Genomic DNA, 14,786 nt, shown 5'->3' on the forward strand with positions numbered 1-14,786 from the left:
TACTTTATTAAAGACCAAGTTTATTTGCCAAATGCTTAAATAGCAGGGACATAACACCCTCCGCTATAGAAAACATCAAAAATGTGTCAAATGATCAGCAGTACAAATCTGTAAAGCCGTTCTCATTTAGTCATTTATACAAAGAAACCAACATGGGGAGAGATAATAACTAAAAACGGACAAATACAATCAAAAACATTTCCCCTGCAAGCAATGGACTCACGCCTCAGATGGAGCCACTGACAAGACTTGGCCAAATAAATCAAACTACAAATCAAAGTAATTCCGCACAATACAAAAAAGCAATATTTACAAATACCATACAACAGTATGTTGTATCCCCATTGGCAACACCTTTCCCCAAATCCCTTTTCCCCGAATCCAGTATCCCACCCTCCATAACATTTCCCACATTCCCTTCACCAAATCATATATAGCCCACCATGCTGGTGTTATTCAGTCAACAATTATGAGATTTAGAAATGGACTAACTCAGTCCCATTTAAAACTGGGGCCATTGTTAACCCATTGTACTGTCCTGGAAACAAGTTAAACTTATGACATAACCTGTCCAGTGGGTCGTCTAACGCACATGTCCTTGTGCTGGTAACCAACAGGACCACACATGACTCGGCTTCAATCATTTTGAGAAAAGGGCATTAAAAAAAATCTACATCAAGGTGTTTGTGTGGTAATGGGACATACATCCTTCACAGGTTGCAGTCGGGTTCTGTACCCTTCTCCCCTAAGTGCAAACTCGTTCACTGCCCCACAAGGATTTAAAAGCATGCGACTGGTGTAAGAAACATTTTTAGGAACTCCGTCCAGCCCATTCTCTCACCAAGCAAATGTTTTTGAATCCTTGGGGAGTGGAGAAGTACACACATGGAGAAGGGTAGATAATCGAAGCCACAGTCAAACACAGGATGCAGACAGCACACACCAATGCAGTCGCTCTCACACAAACACATGAAGGGGCTGAACAGTTGACTGTTGACCACAGGAAGTATGGGACAGGCTTACATTAAGTGCAAAGCTTTTTTGGGATACTTCGACTAAAAGAATATCGGGGTTGGGGTCAATTTTATTTTATTTAAAAGAACTAAATGGATCCATTTCAATCTATCCCTGATTTCAAATGGAACTGACCACAGCCCTCGACATTATTAAAACAAATTCATTAAATCAGCTTTAGATCAAATAGAAGTGTAAAACAGTGGTTCAAGGAAGAAATCAAAACCAATATTAAATTGCACAACATAGTCTGTTTGGAATTAAATCTCATATCTGCAGTCCGGGCAAAAATAACTACTCTGTAAGAGTGGCAAGCAAAAAAAAAAAAAACTCTTAATCGATAAACGATATATTCCTTTGATACCACTAAGAAACATTCATTATTTATTCTGTTCAACAGGCCAGTGGACGAACAAATCTAAACTGAAAAATCAACATGAGAACCAACATAAGTCAAAAAGAATTGTCTTGGACTTGCTCCACAAAGACCCTTGAAATTGTCCCCCAAAATAGCTTGGACGCATTTCTATGTAGCATAAATAAATAGACTGTCAGTCACCTTTGAACTTGAACACCTGTCAACACCTGACAGGTAAAAGCCATTTTTCTAAATGCATCCAAATCTAACAAAAACTGTGGATGAATACATCTCCTCTAAATTTCCAGCAACAACAAGAGACATTCATAATGGCTTAATTTTTCCTGAAGATACCACCTCGTTAAGAACCTAATAATTAAAACATACACATTGAGAGCAGGAAGAAAGTTGAGAGGCGCTGAAGAACAAAAGACTAAAGGAAACATTCTCAAGAGTGCAATTATTTGGTCCCCTGCACCCCCCACCCCAAAATAATCCCCCAGACAAATAGGTTCTTTGGCTCTAGGAGGCCTGTTCACAACTCCCCGCTCCCCCCTTTGTAACCGTGGCCTCTAGCATCTGACAGACACTGACAAAGCAGGATGGGGCCAAAATCAACAGTCACCAAAAAAAAGCTAATAGAAACCTATTAGCCACAGAATATAGAAAGGAAGCCAACTGTCCCCACCTAAACCCAGCGTTGTGTGGGCTGGACAGGGGAGCAGGTCAAGGCAGGGTTGGAGGAATAACAGATGAAGGGCATGATGTGGTGGTGGTAGGGTCTTCACCCTCCTTGTACAGAACACCAATGAAGAAACACAGAAAAGAGAAAGCAAGTGAGAAATGGACATGGTGGGGCAGGGGCTCCCTCTGGTGGTGGGTTGTGAAGAGAGCAGGGCCGGCACAGTGGCAGCGCTCCCTGAACTCTTGGCTCAGCGCTGCTCAGTCTCTCTTGGGTCACAACAGACCAGTGTTTCAGTCTGAATCAGAGTCCGACGTCTCCACTGAGCTCGAATCACTGCTGCTACTTCCCTCTGACTTGTTCTCTTTATCCTCCGCCTCATCATCGTCGTCATCATCATCTTCCTCATTCTGCAAGAGGCGGTGTCGCAAAACAAGAACATTAGCCTCATGTCATGTCAGTCAAGGGCACCATTATAATTTCCAACAGCAATGATGAATTTCACACAAGTCTGAAAACTAACGTCGTCATCATCATCATCTTCCTCCTCACTGTCCTCTGCACTGGACGAATCGTTATCTGATGAGGCAGCCTCCTTCTCTTCCCTCCTCATCATCCTCGTCCTCTGTGTCCTGGGGGGAAGATTGATTGTCAGAGATGAATGATGTTTGACTTAAGAGCAGAGTAGTAAAAGTAGAGTGGTAATGATAAACTGAACAGAGCTGGGACTTACCGACTTCTTGGTTACCTTGGCCTTAACTTTGGCTGCAGTGCCTCCTGGTTTCACTGGGGTTTTTCTTTTCTGAGGAAGACAATAGGAGATTAAGATTAACACTCAGTTTGTTTACATGTTAATTTGCCAGCAACTACAGGGAGAGTTTGTGATAACTCTCACTCTAACACATAATAGAATAGCACAGACAACTTACTTGTGAGTTGTACTCCTTGTACACATTTCTTTCTTGTGAGGACAAGCTCTGTGAAAGCAGGGACATTTTAATTTGTCAGGTCATTACAGGCACAGAATTGATAGGATGTTAAATGCACTTAGTCTGTTATATCTGGTGTATTTCTCCTGTCTTGTCCGGTGTCCTGTGTGAATTTAAGAGTGCTCTCCCTAATTCTCTCTTTCTTTCTTTCTTTTTCTCTCTCGGAGGACCTGAGCCCTAGGACCATGCCTCAGGACTACCTGGCATGATGACTCCTTGCTGTCCCCAGTCCACCTGGCCGTGCTGACCTGTTGCACCCTCGACAACCACTGTGATTACTATTATTTGACCATGCTGGTCATTTATGAATATTTGAACATCTTGGCCATGTTCTGTTATAATCTCTACCCGGCACAGCCAGAAGAGGACTGGCCACCCCTCATAGCCTGGTTCCTCCCTAGGTTTCTTCATAGGTTCTGGCCTTTTTAGGGAGTTTTTCCCAGCCACCGTGCTTCTACACCTGCATTGCTTGCTGTTTGGGGTTTTAGGCTGGGTTTCTGTACAGCACTTTGATATATCAGCTGATGTAAGAAGGGCTATATAAATACATTTGATTTTGACTTAGTGTCTGCAACAAATCAAAGACGGCGTACCGCCAGCCACCGCTCCAGCTCTACTTTGTACAGCTTCTGTTTCTCCTCAGCGATCTTTTTGTAGCGGTCCTTCTCCTTCTGGGGCTGCCTCTGCCAGCGGCCCCCGATCTCCCCCATGCGCTCCTTCATAGGGAGGTGGTTCAGCTCTCCGTTGGACAACATCTCCTGAGAGAACTTCTGGTAGCCATTCCTGAAAGGTACGTTTACATATCCTACATCAATATAGTTATAGGTGAACACAGTGAAGTAAGTTTATCAAAAACACAGACAGAAGCATTCCATCAGAAATACTCACGATGGGGGTTTCTTGGGTTCACCATCAAATTTCATCTTCTTCCCTGAGGCAATGATGGTTGCAGGAGAGCGCATCTCACTCAGTTCCCTCTGTCAGCAAAAAGAATGCCAGTAAGTCTCAAAGGGAACTTAAATCTCTGGGGCTCACCTCTGCCTTTCAGACACATTGGATTCCATTTACCTCGTATCGTTTCTGGTCCTCAGCTGCCTTCTTGATCCACATGATCTTCTCCTTCTTCTCCATGGTGTTCCAAGTGGCTTCCATGGCTTTCTGGGCTTTTGGCCGGTCGTTCTGTAAAGCACAGGAGGAATGAAGTAGATAGTCAGGACAGGGGGAGAAGGAGGAGTTGACATGCTTTAAAAGGCAGTCCTGATCCAAGGCCATAGTTGTGTCACCCACCTTGAACCTGGCCAGGTAGTCTCCTATGACGCTCTGCTGCCAGATGTCCTGTGCAGTCTTGGGGGTGTCTGGCAGCCGGCTGCGCTCCTCGTGTCCCTTCTTCACAGACTCTGCCTTCAGGACCGTCTCAAGGCGCTTGTACTTCTCCTACAGGGGGAAGACAACGTCAGTTAGTTAGCTAACAATCACAGGTAGAGGCTGAAACCAGAAATCCCCTTTCATCGACACAAGCCGATGCCATTTAATTGATGCGGTCATGCATTGTACTGCATTTATTCTATACCATAGATATTTATATACTGCATCTTACTGCTCAGAACCCTCCCTCAGCTGCACTATGGTAGTGTTTATTAAACTGGGGTGTGTACCTTCTTCTTATCTGAGAGCTCGTTCCACATGCGTGCCAGCAGCCTGGTGAGCTCACTGTCAGACAGGTCTGGTCGCTCTTGCTGCAGCTTGGGACGTTTCTCTTCAGAGAAGATGAACATGGCCGAGATGGGCCTTTTGGGCTTCTCTGGGCTAGGCTGCAATTTAAGCGATGGGAGCTTTTTTCAATTCAATACAACTTTATTGATCCCCTCTGAAATAATGCATACTACAGTCAATATCTATTTTGTCTGAGATTGTAATTTTATCAGTCATCTCCATTTCATACTTCCTTATGATTGTTATTGTGTACTATGCGGAGCTGATGAGTGATACTGACGCATTGTGGGACTTACCTTTGCTCTGCTCTTCTTTTTGCTGCCCCCGCTGCCCTTCTTAAAGCCAATCATCTTCTGCTCCCCCAGCACACGCTGCTGCTCCTCCTCTGATATACTCTGCAGACAGACAGACACTGAGTAAATAACATACATACTGCCTCTGCTCTCATTCACTAGATACAGTTGAAATCGGATGTTTACATACACCTTAGCCAAATACATTTAAACTCAGTTTTTCACAATTCCTGACATTTAATCCTAGTAAAAATTCCCTGTCTAAGGTCAGTTAGGATCAACACTTTATTTTAAGAATGTGAAATGTCAGAGTAATAGTAGAGAGAATTATTTCTTTCATCTTTTATTTCTTTCATCACATTCCCAGTGGGTCAGAAGTTCACATACACTCAATTAGTATTTGGTAGCATCGCCTTTAACTTGTTTAACTTGGGTCAAATGTTTTGGATAGCTTTCCATAAGCTTCCCACAATAAGTTGGGTGAATTTTGGCCCATTCCTCCTGACAGAACTGGTGTAACTGAGTCAGGTTTGTCGGCCTCCTTGCTCGCACACGCTTTTTCAGTTCTACCCACACATTTTCTATAGGATGGAGGTCAGAGCTTTGTGACTTTGTTGTCCTTAAGCCATTTTGCCACAACTTTGGAAGTATGCTTGGTGTCATTGTCGATTTGGAAGACCCATTTGCAACCAAGCTTTAAGTTCCTGACTGCTGTCTTGAGATGTTGCTTCAATATATCCACATAGTTGTCCATCCTCATGATTCCATCTATTTTGTGAAGTGCACTAGTCCCTCCTGCAGCAAAGCACCCCCACAACATCATGTTGCCACCCCTGTGCTTCACGGTTGGGATGGTGTTCTTCGGCTTGCAAGCCTCCCCCTTTTTCCTCCAAAAATAACGATGGTCATTATGGCCAAACAGTTCTATTTTTGTTTCATCAGACCAGAGGACATTTCTCCAAAAAGTACGATCTTTGTCCCCATGTGCAGTTGCAAACCATAGTCTGGCTTTTTTATAGCGGTTTTGGAGCAGTGGCTTCTTCCTTGCTGAGCGGCCTTTCAGGTTATGTCGATATAGGACTCGTTTTACTGTGGATATAGATACATTTGTACCGGTTTCCTCCAGCATCTTCACAAGGTCCTTTGCTGTTCTGGGATTGATTTGCACTTTTCGCACCAAAGTACGTTCATCTCTAGGAGACAGAACGCGTCTCCTTCCTGAGCGGTTTGATGGCTGCGTGGTCCCATGGTGTTAATACTTGCGTGCTATTGTTTGTACAGATGAATGTGGTACCTTCAGGCGTTTGGAAATTGCTCCCAAGGACGAACCAGACTTGTGGAGGTCTACACATTTTTTTCTGAGGTCTTGGCTGAGGTCTTGTCTTCTTTTGAATTTCCCATGTCAAGCAAAGAGGCACTGAGTTTGAAGGTAGGCCTTGAAATACAGCCACAGGTACACCTCCAATTGACTCAAATGATGTCAATTAGCCTATCAGAAGCTTCTAAAGCCATGACATAATTTTCTGGAATTTTCCAAGCTGTTTAAAGGCACAGTCAACTTAGTATATGTACATTTCTGAACCACTGGAATTGTGATAGTGAATTTAAGTGAAATAATTTGTCTGTAAACAATTGTTGGAAAAATTACTTGTGTCATGCACAAAGTAGATGTTCTAACCGACTTGCCAAAACTATAGTTTGTTAACAAAACATTTGTGGAGTGGTTGAAATACAAGTTTTAATGACTCCAACCTAATACCCTGACTACACCGCAAGCGTCGCGTGCACGAGCATTGCAAAATAAATTTAGAAATCTGTTATTCAATTATTGCACCCACACTGCTCGCGAGCGTCTGCGTTGCCAAGGGCTAAAATAGAAGTCCTTTCTATTTCTGACGCAGATCACGCTGCAAGTCCTGCATCTCCCATCTCCTCGTTGGTTTAAAGAAGCAGGTCCCCACGTGCCTTCTCCTCATTAGTTATACCCACGTGGGTGATTGAAAGACGAACTGTGTTGCCGGTCGTCATGGTAATACTATGAAAGTTTAGATGCCAATCACCATATAAGTTCAAAGATGAAAAAGCCTAGAAGGAGGAGAGATGACTAGAAACGATTCGGTTGACCGTTTTATGTGTGGATTAAATGTCGGAGTAGAGGACCTTGTGCATTTCTGGTAAAGTAACAGCTCAATGTTTATATCCCAGGACAAATTAGCTAGCAACAGCAAGCTAGCTAAATAGGACAAATTAGCTAGCAAGTGCAAGCTAGCTAAATTGCCATATGTTTAATGCTTTTCGACCTGTCCCCATATTAATGTAATTGGTTCAGACTTTGTTTTGATATTTTAACCTGCGTGTCGTGATCACGTTTGGTGTGGGGGGGCCAAAATAAATTTATGCACGATGGCACACGCGCGCAGCCGGTTTGGGTTCCGTGTAAGTATATAAACTTCCGACTTCAACTGTATATAGACCCACACATACATGTAGAAAAACAAACTTACACAAAGAAACCGGTTCATCTCGACTTCGTATTCTTTCTTTCTCTGAAAAACAGAATTGTGAAAACTTGAGCACTTAAGACTTCTGACAGTATGTCCAAAAAGTCAACGTTGGAGTGAACAGTCCACCTGCTAGTGAAGTACAGACCTGCTCGCAGCGTTTCTGGTAGCCGTCCTTCTCGTTCTGTTTCAGCAGCTTCCACTGCTGGCTGCACATGACCATGCGCTCTGTACTGGGCACGTCCTTCATACTGGACATCAACTCAGCACAGAACATGGAGTAACCATTCCTAAAACACACACAGAATACACAACACGGTCACAAACCTCGTCACCATGTCCAGTTAACAGGGTGATCACCCAGTGGTGAGATTAAAAGTGTGCTGGTGGGGATTAGTACTCACGGGGGTGGTTTGTCTGGCCTGCCATCAGATTTGTCCTTCAGATGTCTCTCAGCCTTGGTGAGGGTGGACTTGACGATGTCCTCGTTGCTCATGTTGAGCTCTGGGTGAGTCTCAATGAAGCCCTTCATCACCTCCTGTGGAAAACAAACAGGGGTCACAGGTTAAAAATCAATTAACCCTCTTGGAAATACCCAAGTCAGGCAGTAATTTGGCCATCTTCAGAGTCTTGTGCCTCATATTTGAGGATGCTCTCACCTCATATGCTTTGTGCATCTCCAGGGACTTGGCAATCCACTTGAGTCTCTTTTTGTCTGACAGCTGTGTCCACTGCTTCCCAAGACTGTCTTTAATGTCTTTGGTGGTCGCCTAGTAACAGATATTTTAGATTCAAGAACATATATGTTGCTTCAGATGGAGATAATGCTAACATGCTGAAGTTGAACTGAGTGTGAACATTTGTGTTTTTGTAGGTGCTAACAAACGGTCCTGAAAAGCGTAACTCACGTCTGCGTGTGTTTTGAGGAAGGCCTTCTTCTCGTGACTGTACCATAGCTGCTGAGGCGTCCTGGGTTTCTCTGGCACATTAGAACCTTTCTTTGCCATGCTCTCCACCAGGTCGGGATGGTCCTCCCTATAATCACACAGAAACCCAATGACTACTGTGAGAGAGAGAGACAGCTGCATGTGAGCTCTCACTTTTTCAACATGTTTTTTTACAAAAGGATAGACTTGGAGTTAGATAAAACTTAGATTTTTCGGCAGGGACATATGCAGGATGCTACCCTCCACAGCATGGTCTTCGATCCTAAAACCTAATTTTGACCAGAATTAACCGGAGAGATTACTGCTACCAAGGTTTTCTTTTTCCAAGCTATACGGAGGGTGCTCTAGCAAACAAACAGCAGAGACCTGAGGATACCGTCCAACCTGGAACTGGGTGAGTAGTGTTTGGTCTGATGCTATTTTGAAAGCCAAGAAAAAAACTTTAAAAAAACAAAGTGCATAACAATGATATTTTACTTTTTACTTGTGACTCCAAACACCCAGAAAAGGCTACTCTCCTCAATGTTATCCTCACAAATAATCCTGATCGGTATCAGTCCGGTGTTTTCTGACCTTAATGAACACTGTTTTACAGCCTGCATTTGTAATGGCTGGTCAGTGAAACGACCTGTCCTGATGTGTCATAGACGCTTGCTAAAAAAATATATATATTAAATGAGCAAGTCTTCCTTCATGAACTGGCCTCTAAAATGGTATAGAATCAGCTTTATCCCCTGTCGAAGACGCTTGGACCTTCTTTTTTGATATTTTCAGTGGTATTGTTAAACGTGCACACAAAGAAAATTAAAAACAGGTTCAGCCCCTGGTTTGACCGTGATCTTGCAGTTACTCCACCTCAAGAATTGCATTAAGCGAAAGGCTCGGCACACGCATACTCAGGCTCTCGTTCAGGCAAATGAGAAATAAGTGCACTCAGGCTATCCGGAAGGCCAAAGTTAGTTACTTTAAGGAGCAGTTCTCTCTCTATGGGTCTAACCCCAAGAAGTTCTGGAAAACAGTTAAAGACATGTAGAATAAACCCTCCTCCTCACAGCTGCCCATGTCCCTTAATGTTGATGATGTGGTTGTTACTGACAAGAAGCACATGGCTGAGCTTCATTAAGTCAGAATTAGAGGTCGACCGATTAATCGTAATGGCCGATTTCAAGTTTTTATAACAATCGGTAATCGGTATTTTTGGCCACCGATTTTTTTTGTGGAATTTTTTTTTTTTTACACCTTTATTTAACTAGGCAAGTCAGATTAAGAACACATTCTTATTCAATGATGGCCTAGGAACGGGGGTTAACTGCCTTGTTCAGGGGGGGATTCATTTTTGCAACCTTCCGGTTACTAGTCCAACACTCTAACCACCAGCCTTACATTGCACTCCACGAGGAGCCTGCATGGCAGGCCGACTACCTGTTACGCGAGGGCAGCAAGAAGCCAAGGTAAGTTGCTAGCTAGCATTAAACTTATCTTATAAAAAACTACCAATCTAACATAATCACTAGTTAACTACACACGGTTGATGATATTATTAGTTTATCTAACGTGTCCTGCGTTGCATATAATCGATGTGGTGCCTGTTAATTTCTCATTGAATCACAGCCTACTTCGACAAACGGGTGTTGATTTAACAAGCGCATTTGCAAAAAAAGCACTGTCGTTGCACCAATGTACCTAACCATAAACATCAATGCCTTTCTTTAAAACCAATACACAAGTATATATTTTTAAACCTGCATTAACCTAATTTTGCCTTTTGGTAGGCTGTCATTGTAAATAAGAATTTGTTCTTGACTGACTTGCCTAGTTAAATAAAGGTTAAATAAAAATAAACATACTCATCAAGCAAATTAAAACACAATGGAGAAATCCCCCTTCAAATATATATTTACTCCAGTTGCAGATAACCTAAATTTGAACCTTACCTGAACTTTGACATGCTGTGCCCAAACGTTTCTTTGTCTTTCTGGAAGTCTTCTAGATATTTTTTCTGTTGTCAAAAAACAAGTCAGTCGACCATGAGCAACGTCAGCAAATTACTCAGTTCAAATAAATTGTATCTACCAGGGAGGCCATATTTACCCCCCATCCCAAACGTCACTATATCCCTCCCTTTAATTGCATCTCTTCCTTTCCTTCCCACTCTCTCCCTGCTTCTGACCTTCTTTTTGTCGGGCAGCCCTCTGTACTTCATGGAGAGGATCTTGGTGAGGTCTAGGTTGCTCATCTCAGGGTGCAGCTTGGCATACTTAGCCCTCTTCTCAATGAAGAAGCGGAAATATGGCGTCAGGGGCTTTTTAGGGAAATCTGGATGCTTCTGTTCAGTGAAAAATAAAACAAAAGAACAATACCAAATATGAGTAAAATTACACACAAAAAGACAGTCAAATCAGTCATCTGATGACAATTTGCTAAGAAAATAATGTGTCACCTGTGAAAGTATTAGACACTATCATAAAAAGTGGATATGCAGCTCACCTTCAGCTTCTTGCCCTTATACGGGTTCTTGATGAAGTCTTGGGCATCGAAAATCAGCTCTGTTAATGTGCGAAATTTACGGATCTGAATCAAAGACACAGAACAACAACATAAAACGCATTGCAGAGGAAAGAAGCAGTATGTACATATTGAACTGACAAGAGTTGGAAATACACTTTTATTCTCAAATACACAATACCCCAGTCCACAGTATAGCATAATAGACACATGGCGTACCACTTTGGAGACCTCGTTCCACTTCTGTTTGCACATCTCTCCTGTGAATGAGTTGAAGGCCACCTTCTCCCAGTCCAGATGGGATTCCGATGTCTTGTACTTGGCCAGGTCCTTCTGGGGAAGATTGACTTTCATGGCCTCTAGCAGATTCAGAAGGTCGTCCTGCGTCCACACTATAGCCACACAAGGACACACACATCAGCTTACCTGTCCTGTAACCATTATCCTGGCTGAAGTGAAAATAAATCATGAATCTCTCCATTTTGCACAATATTCTGAAGGGGATGGAAGGAAGAAGTTCCATGTTGTGACTATATCTCACCTTGATTGACTACTATGATCTCACGTTGATTGACTATGATCTCACCTTGGTCTTTAGTGGACGCATCCATTTCTCCATTCATCTGTACTTTCTTTAACCTGCACATAAACAAAACAGATCCTAATAAAACACTATCCCTTTCTTTTAATGGATGTCAATAATATACAAGGTGCAGTGAGTCATTATTAATCTTACCAACAATTTACTCTCACTACTGTGCCAGCAACAAAAAAAAAATCTACACAGGATACATAATAGCCAAGTTACCTATGCATCCACCTAATGCATGCAAATGTGAGAAAGTAACAGAAAACTACTTTGGCCAATGCTATGCCTTGTGATATTAGGAAATATGTGTGAAAAAATAATGCTTGGAGGTTAAACACATTTGAAATGGCATAGGTTAGAGGTTAATAAAAATGTAAATCATTCTACTAGTATATTGACTTGCATATTACATTAAGTGTGTAAAATGTGATACTGAAAACAAGATTTATTGGACAGAGATAATCCGACTGCTTTTAATCATTCCAAACAAGCTATTAGGTAAGAAATTCCAGCCTTTTAAAATCCTGGAAATTAAAATCGACCTCGACATGATGGTTATTAATGTTTATTACACCGCCCCTAAACGTTTACGCTACACGGTGAGACAGGCTATAGCTTGTGACGGTTTCACATCTCAAATAACACCGCAGAAGGCTACGACTGGTAATGTTCTCTGTATGTCGATTTGGAAAATAGGCTATCTTATTCTACATTAAAGTAGCAACTCATTTTGCTTTCTGTCGATCGGTAATGGAGGATTTTCTCGGAGTGGTGGTGGGGAGGTTCCACAGAAGGAGGAAGCGAACGTTTAGAGGCAGCTGTAGGCAACCAGCTGACTATGGACGGGAGATCTGCTTTCGGTCTCCAACGAAGGGGAATGGTGGCCAGGGAACATTACTACCAAATGAACCACTCGACAAAACCACACTAGCAACATTGAGCTGAAATTGAAACCTGCCTCTGCCTTGAATCTCTATCGGCCGACTCTTGTGAGGGGCCAAAGAGGGATACATATTACGCTTTATAATAAATTACATTGTTGGGAATAGTCATCAGAGACCCGTTTCTATGCTTTAATCGTTTTAGTATCGCAGCAGGCAACCATAATCAAACCGAAAAAGACTCGAAAAAGCAGGACATTCTTGCGCGAGGCGTAACCGATTTGGGATATGTGATGGCGACTCTGCAGTCAGCACCCCGCCTGTTGTTTACCCGTTCTTGGTGATATGGTACGCACGAGCTTGTGTTGGACTGCCAGGGCGTTTAAGGGGGGATACAATTATCGCTGGTCTAATGATGCGTTTAAAACAGTGGTTGGACATAGTTAGCTAGTGTCCCAATAAATCAATGCAGTTTAGGGGAAATTTAAAAGTAATATCCTGGTATGACAAGATGGTTCGGGGGGGTAGACAAACCCCAACCGAGCCAACGACCGCGCTAGCTAGCTACAACCGCACTACGCTGGTTCAATGCAATGGTTAGCTAGCTGCTAACTCGCTAGCTATATTATGTTAGCAACCATCAGATTTACATTAATTTACAGCAATATGTTAGGCAACACGGTGGCCACCTGCAAAATTAATTAAATGACAATAATCTAAATATTTTAAGGTTTAAAAAGGTATAGTAGCTAGTTAGCCAGCTACTGTAAATGTAAAATATGAAAACCACCACCAGACCAGTCAACTTTTATGGTAGCTAGCTAAAGCTTGGCTAACTTCAGGGGATTCACCATGGATAATGATTTACGTTTTTATTTTGTATATACATTTAGGGTGCAATCAATATAGCAGGGAACGTTAACTAGATAAATGCATTTGTAATTGGTCGTTCAAAATATTACCTATTGGCCTAACGTTACTAGTTTTGCATTAACCCATAGGAAAAAATCCAGTTCCAAACGACTGCGACCCGAACACTGACCTCGTCTCCATGAAAGAGAATCATGTTTAGAAAATCATTCATCTCAGACAGACAAATTCACTGTTGTGTTTCTTGAAAAACAACGATTTAAATGAACAAACTCACCGTGAAACGGTTCTATCCACCCCGACTTTTCTTTCAGCTGTTGTTGAACACGGGGTAAACCAGGTTTTGTAGCCGTGTGGCGAGGATGGGTCATGAAGACTGAGGCACACGAATGAAGAAAAAGGGAAATAAATGGTAACAATCTTCGCTAATCTTCAGAATTGAAATGAGGATACGTAATTACAATCTATCATCATTCACAAGGTTTCAATCCGCGGCTACATTGTATCAAGTTGACACCACACAGAATGAAATATTTGTACATCCGAGATTGCAAATGGTTCACTGGCGCGAGGATGGTTCCAGAGCCGCCATGCTACAGGCAAAGCGAGAGTCAGTTAGGATACCGACCGTGACAAGCTCATATGGCGCACTACATGCTTAGCAAGAAATGGGGTTTAAAGTAAGCCTGGGTGTGCAACTAACCTGCCCGCACCAGGATCATAGGCAACTATAACAGTACCAAAGACTGGTTTTCGCAGGTTGGCAATGATGGTTGTCAAGCGAGATAGAGGGCGAGCCCACACGGTGAGATATTAAACTGAGATCCATGATGGCTAACCAGAGAGGCGGCTGGTTCTGTCAACAACCGCATGGAGGTCTCGGCGCGGAAATAATCAATTCTTAGCAGAAAATAAGATACATTGGTGAATTAAATTCCAAATAGACGGTGATCCATAATCAATGCAAATGTTATACATTTATACCATATGTATACCCTATAGTTCGCATTTCTTACCCGTGGTAAAGGAGAGGAAATTCGGGTATGGCGACCTCGGAATGGTCTACCCTACAGTAGTCAGTGTTTTGCTAACACAACGCATTCAAGATGAGGTGTTCTTTTAAAATTACTCAAGGGAGAAAATAAACCATATTGAGCGTAAATTGTTTGTGGAAATAATTTTGATTATATATTTTTTGAGCAGTCGAATTGACGGAGGTGGCTGTGAGCCTTACCTGTCTCAGCGTGAGTAGAGCTCGTTGTGGAACAAGGGTTGGGTTGAATGTTAGCCAGCACTGCGCCGCCAGTCCAGGGCACAGGCGCTCCAGTCCCCGCAGAGATGGGAACTTCCCCCCGCCTCCATCTCACTTGCTTTCTCCTTCCACTCAACGCGTAGCTCTCTCGATCCGACCATTTCTCTTAGCAAAGACATCCGCATTTTCGAT

At 42.7% G+C, this 14,786-nt stretch overlaps 1 protein-coding gene and 1 long non-coding RNA gene across 2 annotated transcripts in view; one reads left to right on the plus strand and one right to left on the minus strand.

Moving 5' to 3' along the window:
• Positions 1–13,712, minus strand: LOC106606865 (upstream binding transcription factor). The gene is given in 22 exon segments (XM_082976454.1): positions 1–2,458; positions 2,578–2,658; positions 2,660–2,686; positions 2,788–2,856; positions 2,984–3,031; positions 3,637–3,826; positions 3,932–4,020; positions 4,112–4,222; positions 4,331–4,477; positions 4,699–4,854; positions 5,053–5,151; positions 7,554–7,595; positions 7,699–7,840; positions 7,955–8,088; positions 8,210–8,320; positions 8,459–8,585; positions 10,432–10,496; positions 10,668–10,823; positions 10,985–11,068; positions 11,222–11,394; positions 11,589–11,641; positions 13,620–13,712. Coding segments are annotated over 21 exon segments (2,199 nt in total). The 5' UTR covers positions 11,626–11,641; positions 13,620–13,712; the 3' UTR covers positions 1–2,347.
• The window catches only part of LOC123743419 (uncharacterized), a 2,026-nt gene continuing 859 nt past the window's right edge, over positions 13,620–14,786 (plus strand). The window contains exon 1 of the long non-coding RNA XR_006770189.2: positions 13,620–13,754. This is a non-coding gene — a long non-coding RNA (uncharacterized LOC123743419). The remainder of the gene's footprint in view (positions 13,755–14,786) is intronic.

Source organism: Salmo salar, chromosome 06 (assembly GCF_965601325.2).
Source record: "Salmo salar chromosome 06, fSalSal1, whole genome shotgun sequence".
NCBI classification, from domain to species: Eukaryota; Metazoa; Chordata; class Actinopteri; order Salmoniformes; family Salmonidae; genus Salmo; species Salmo salar.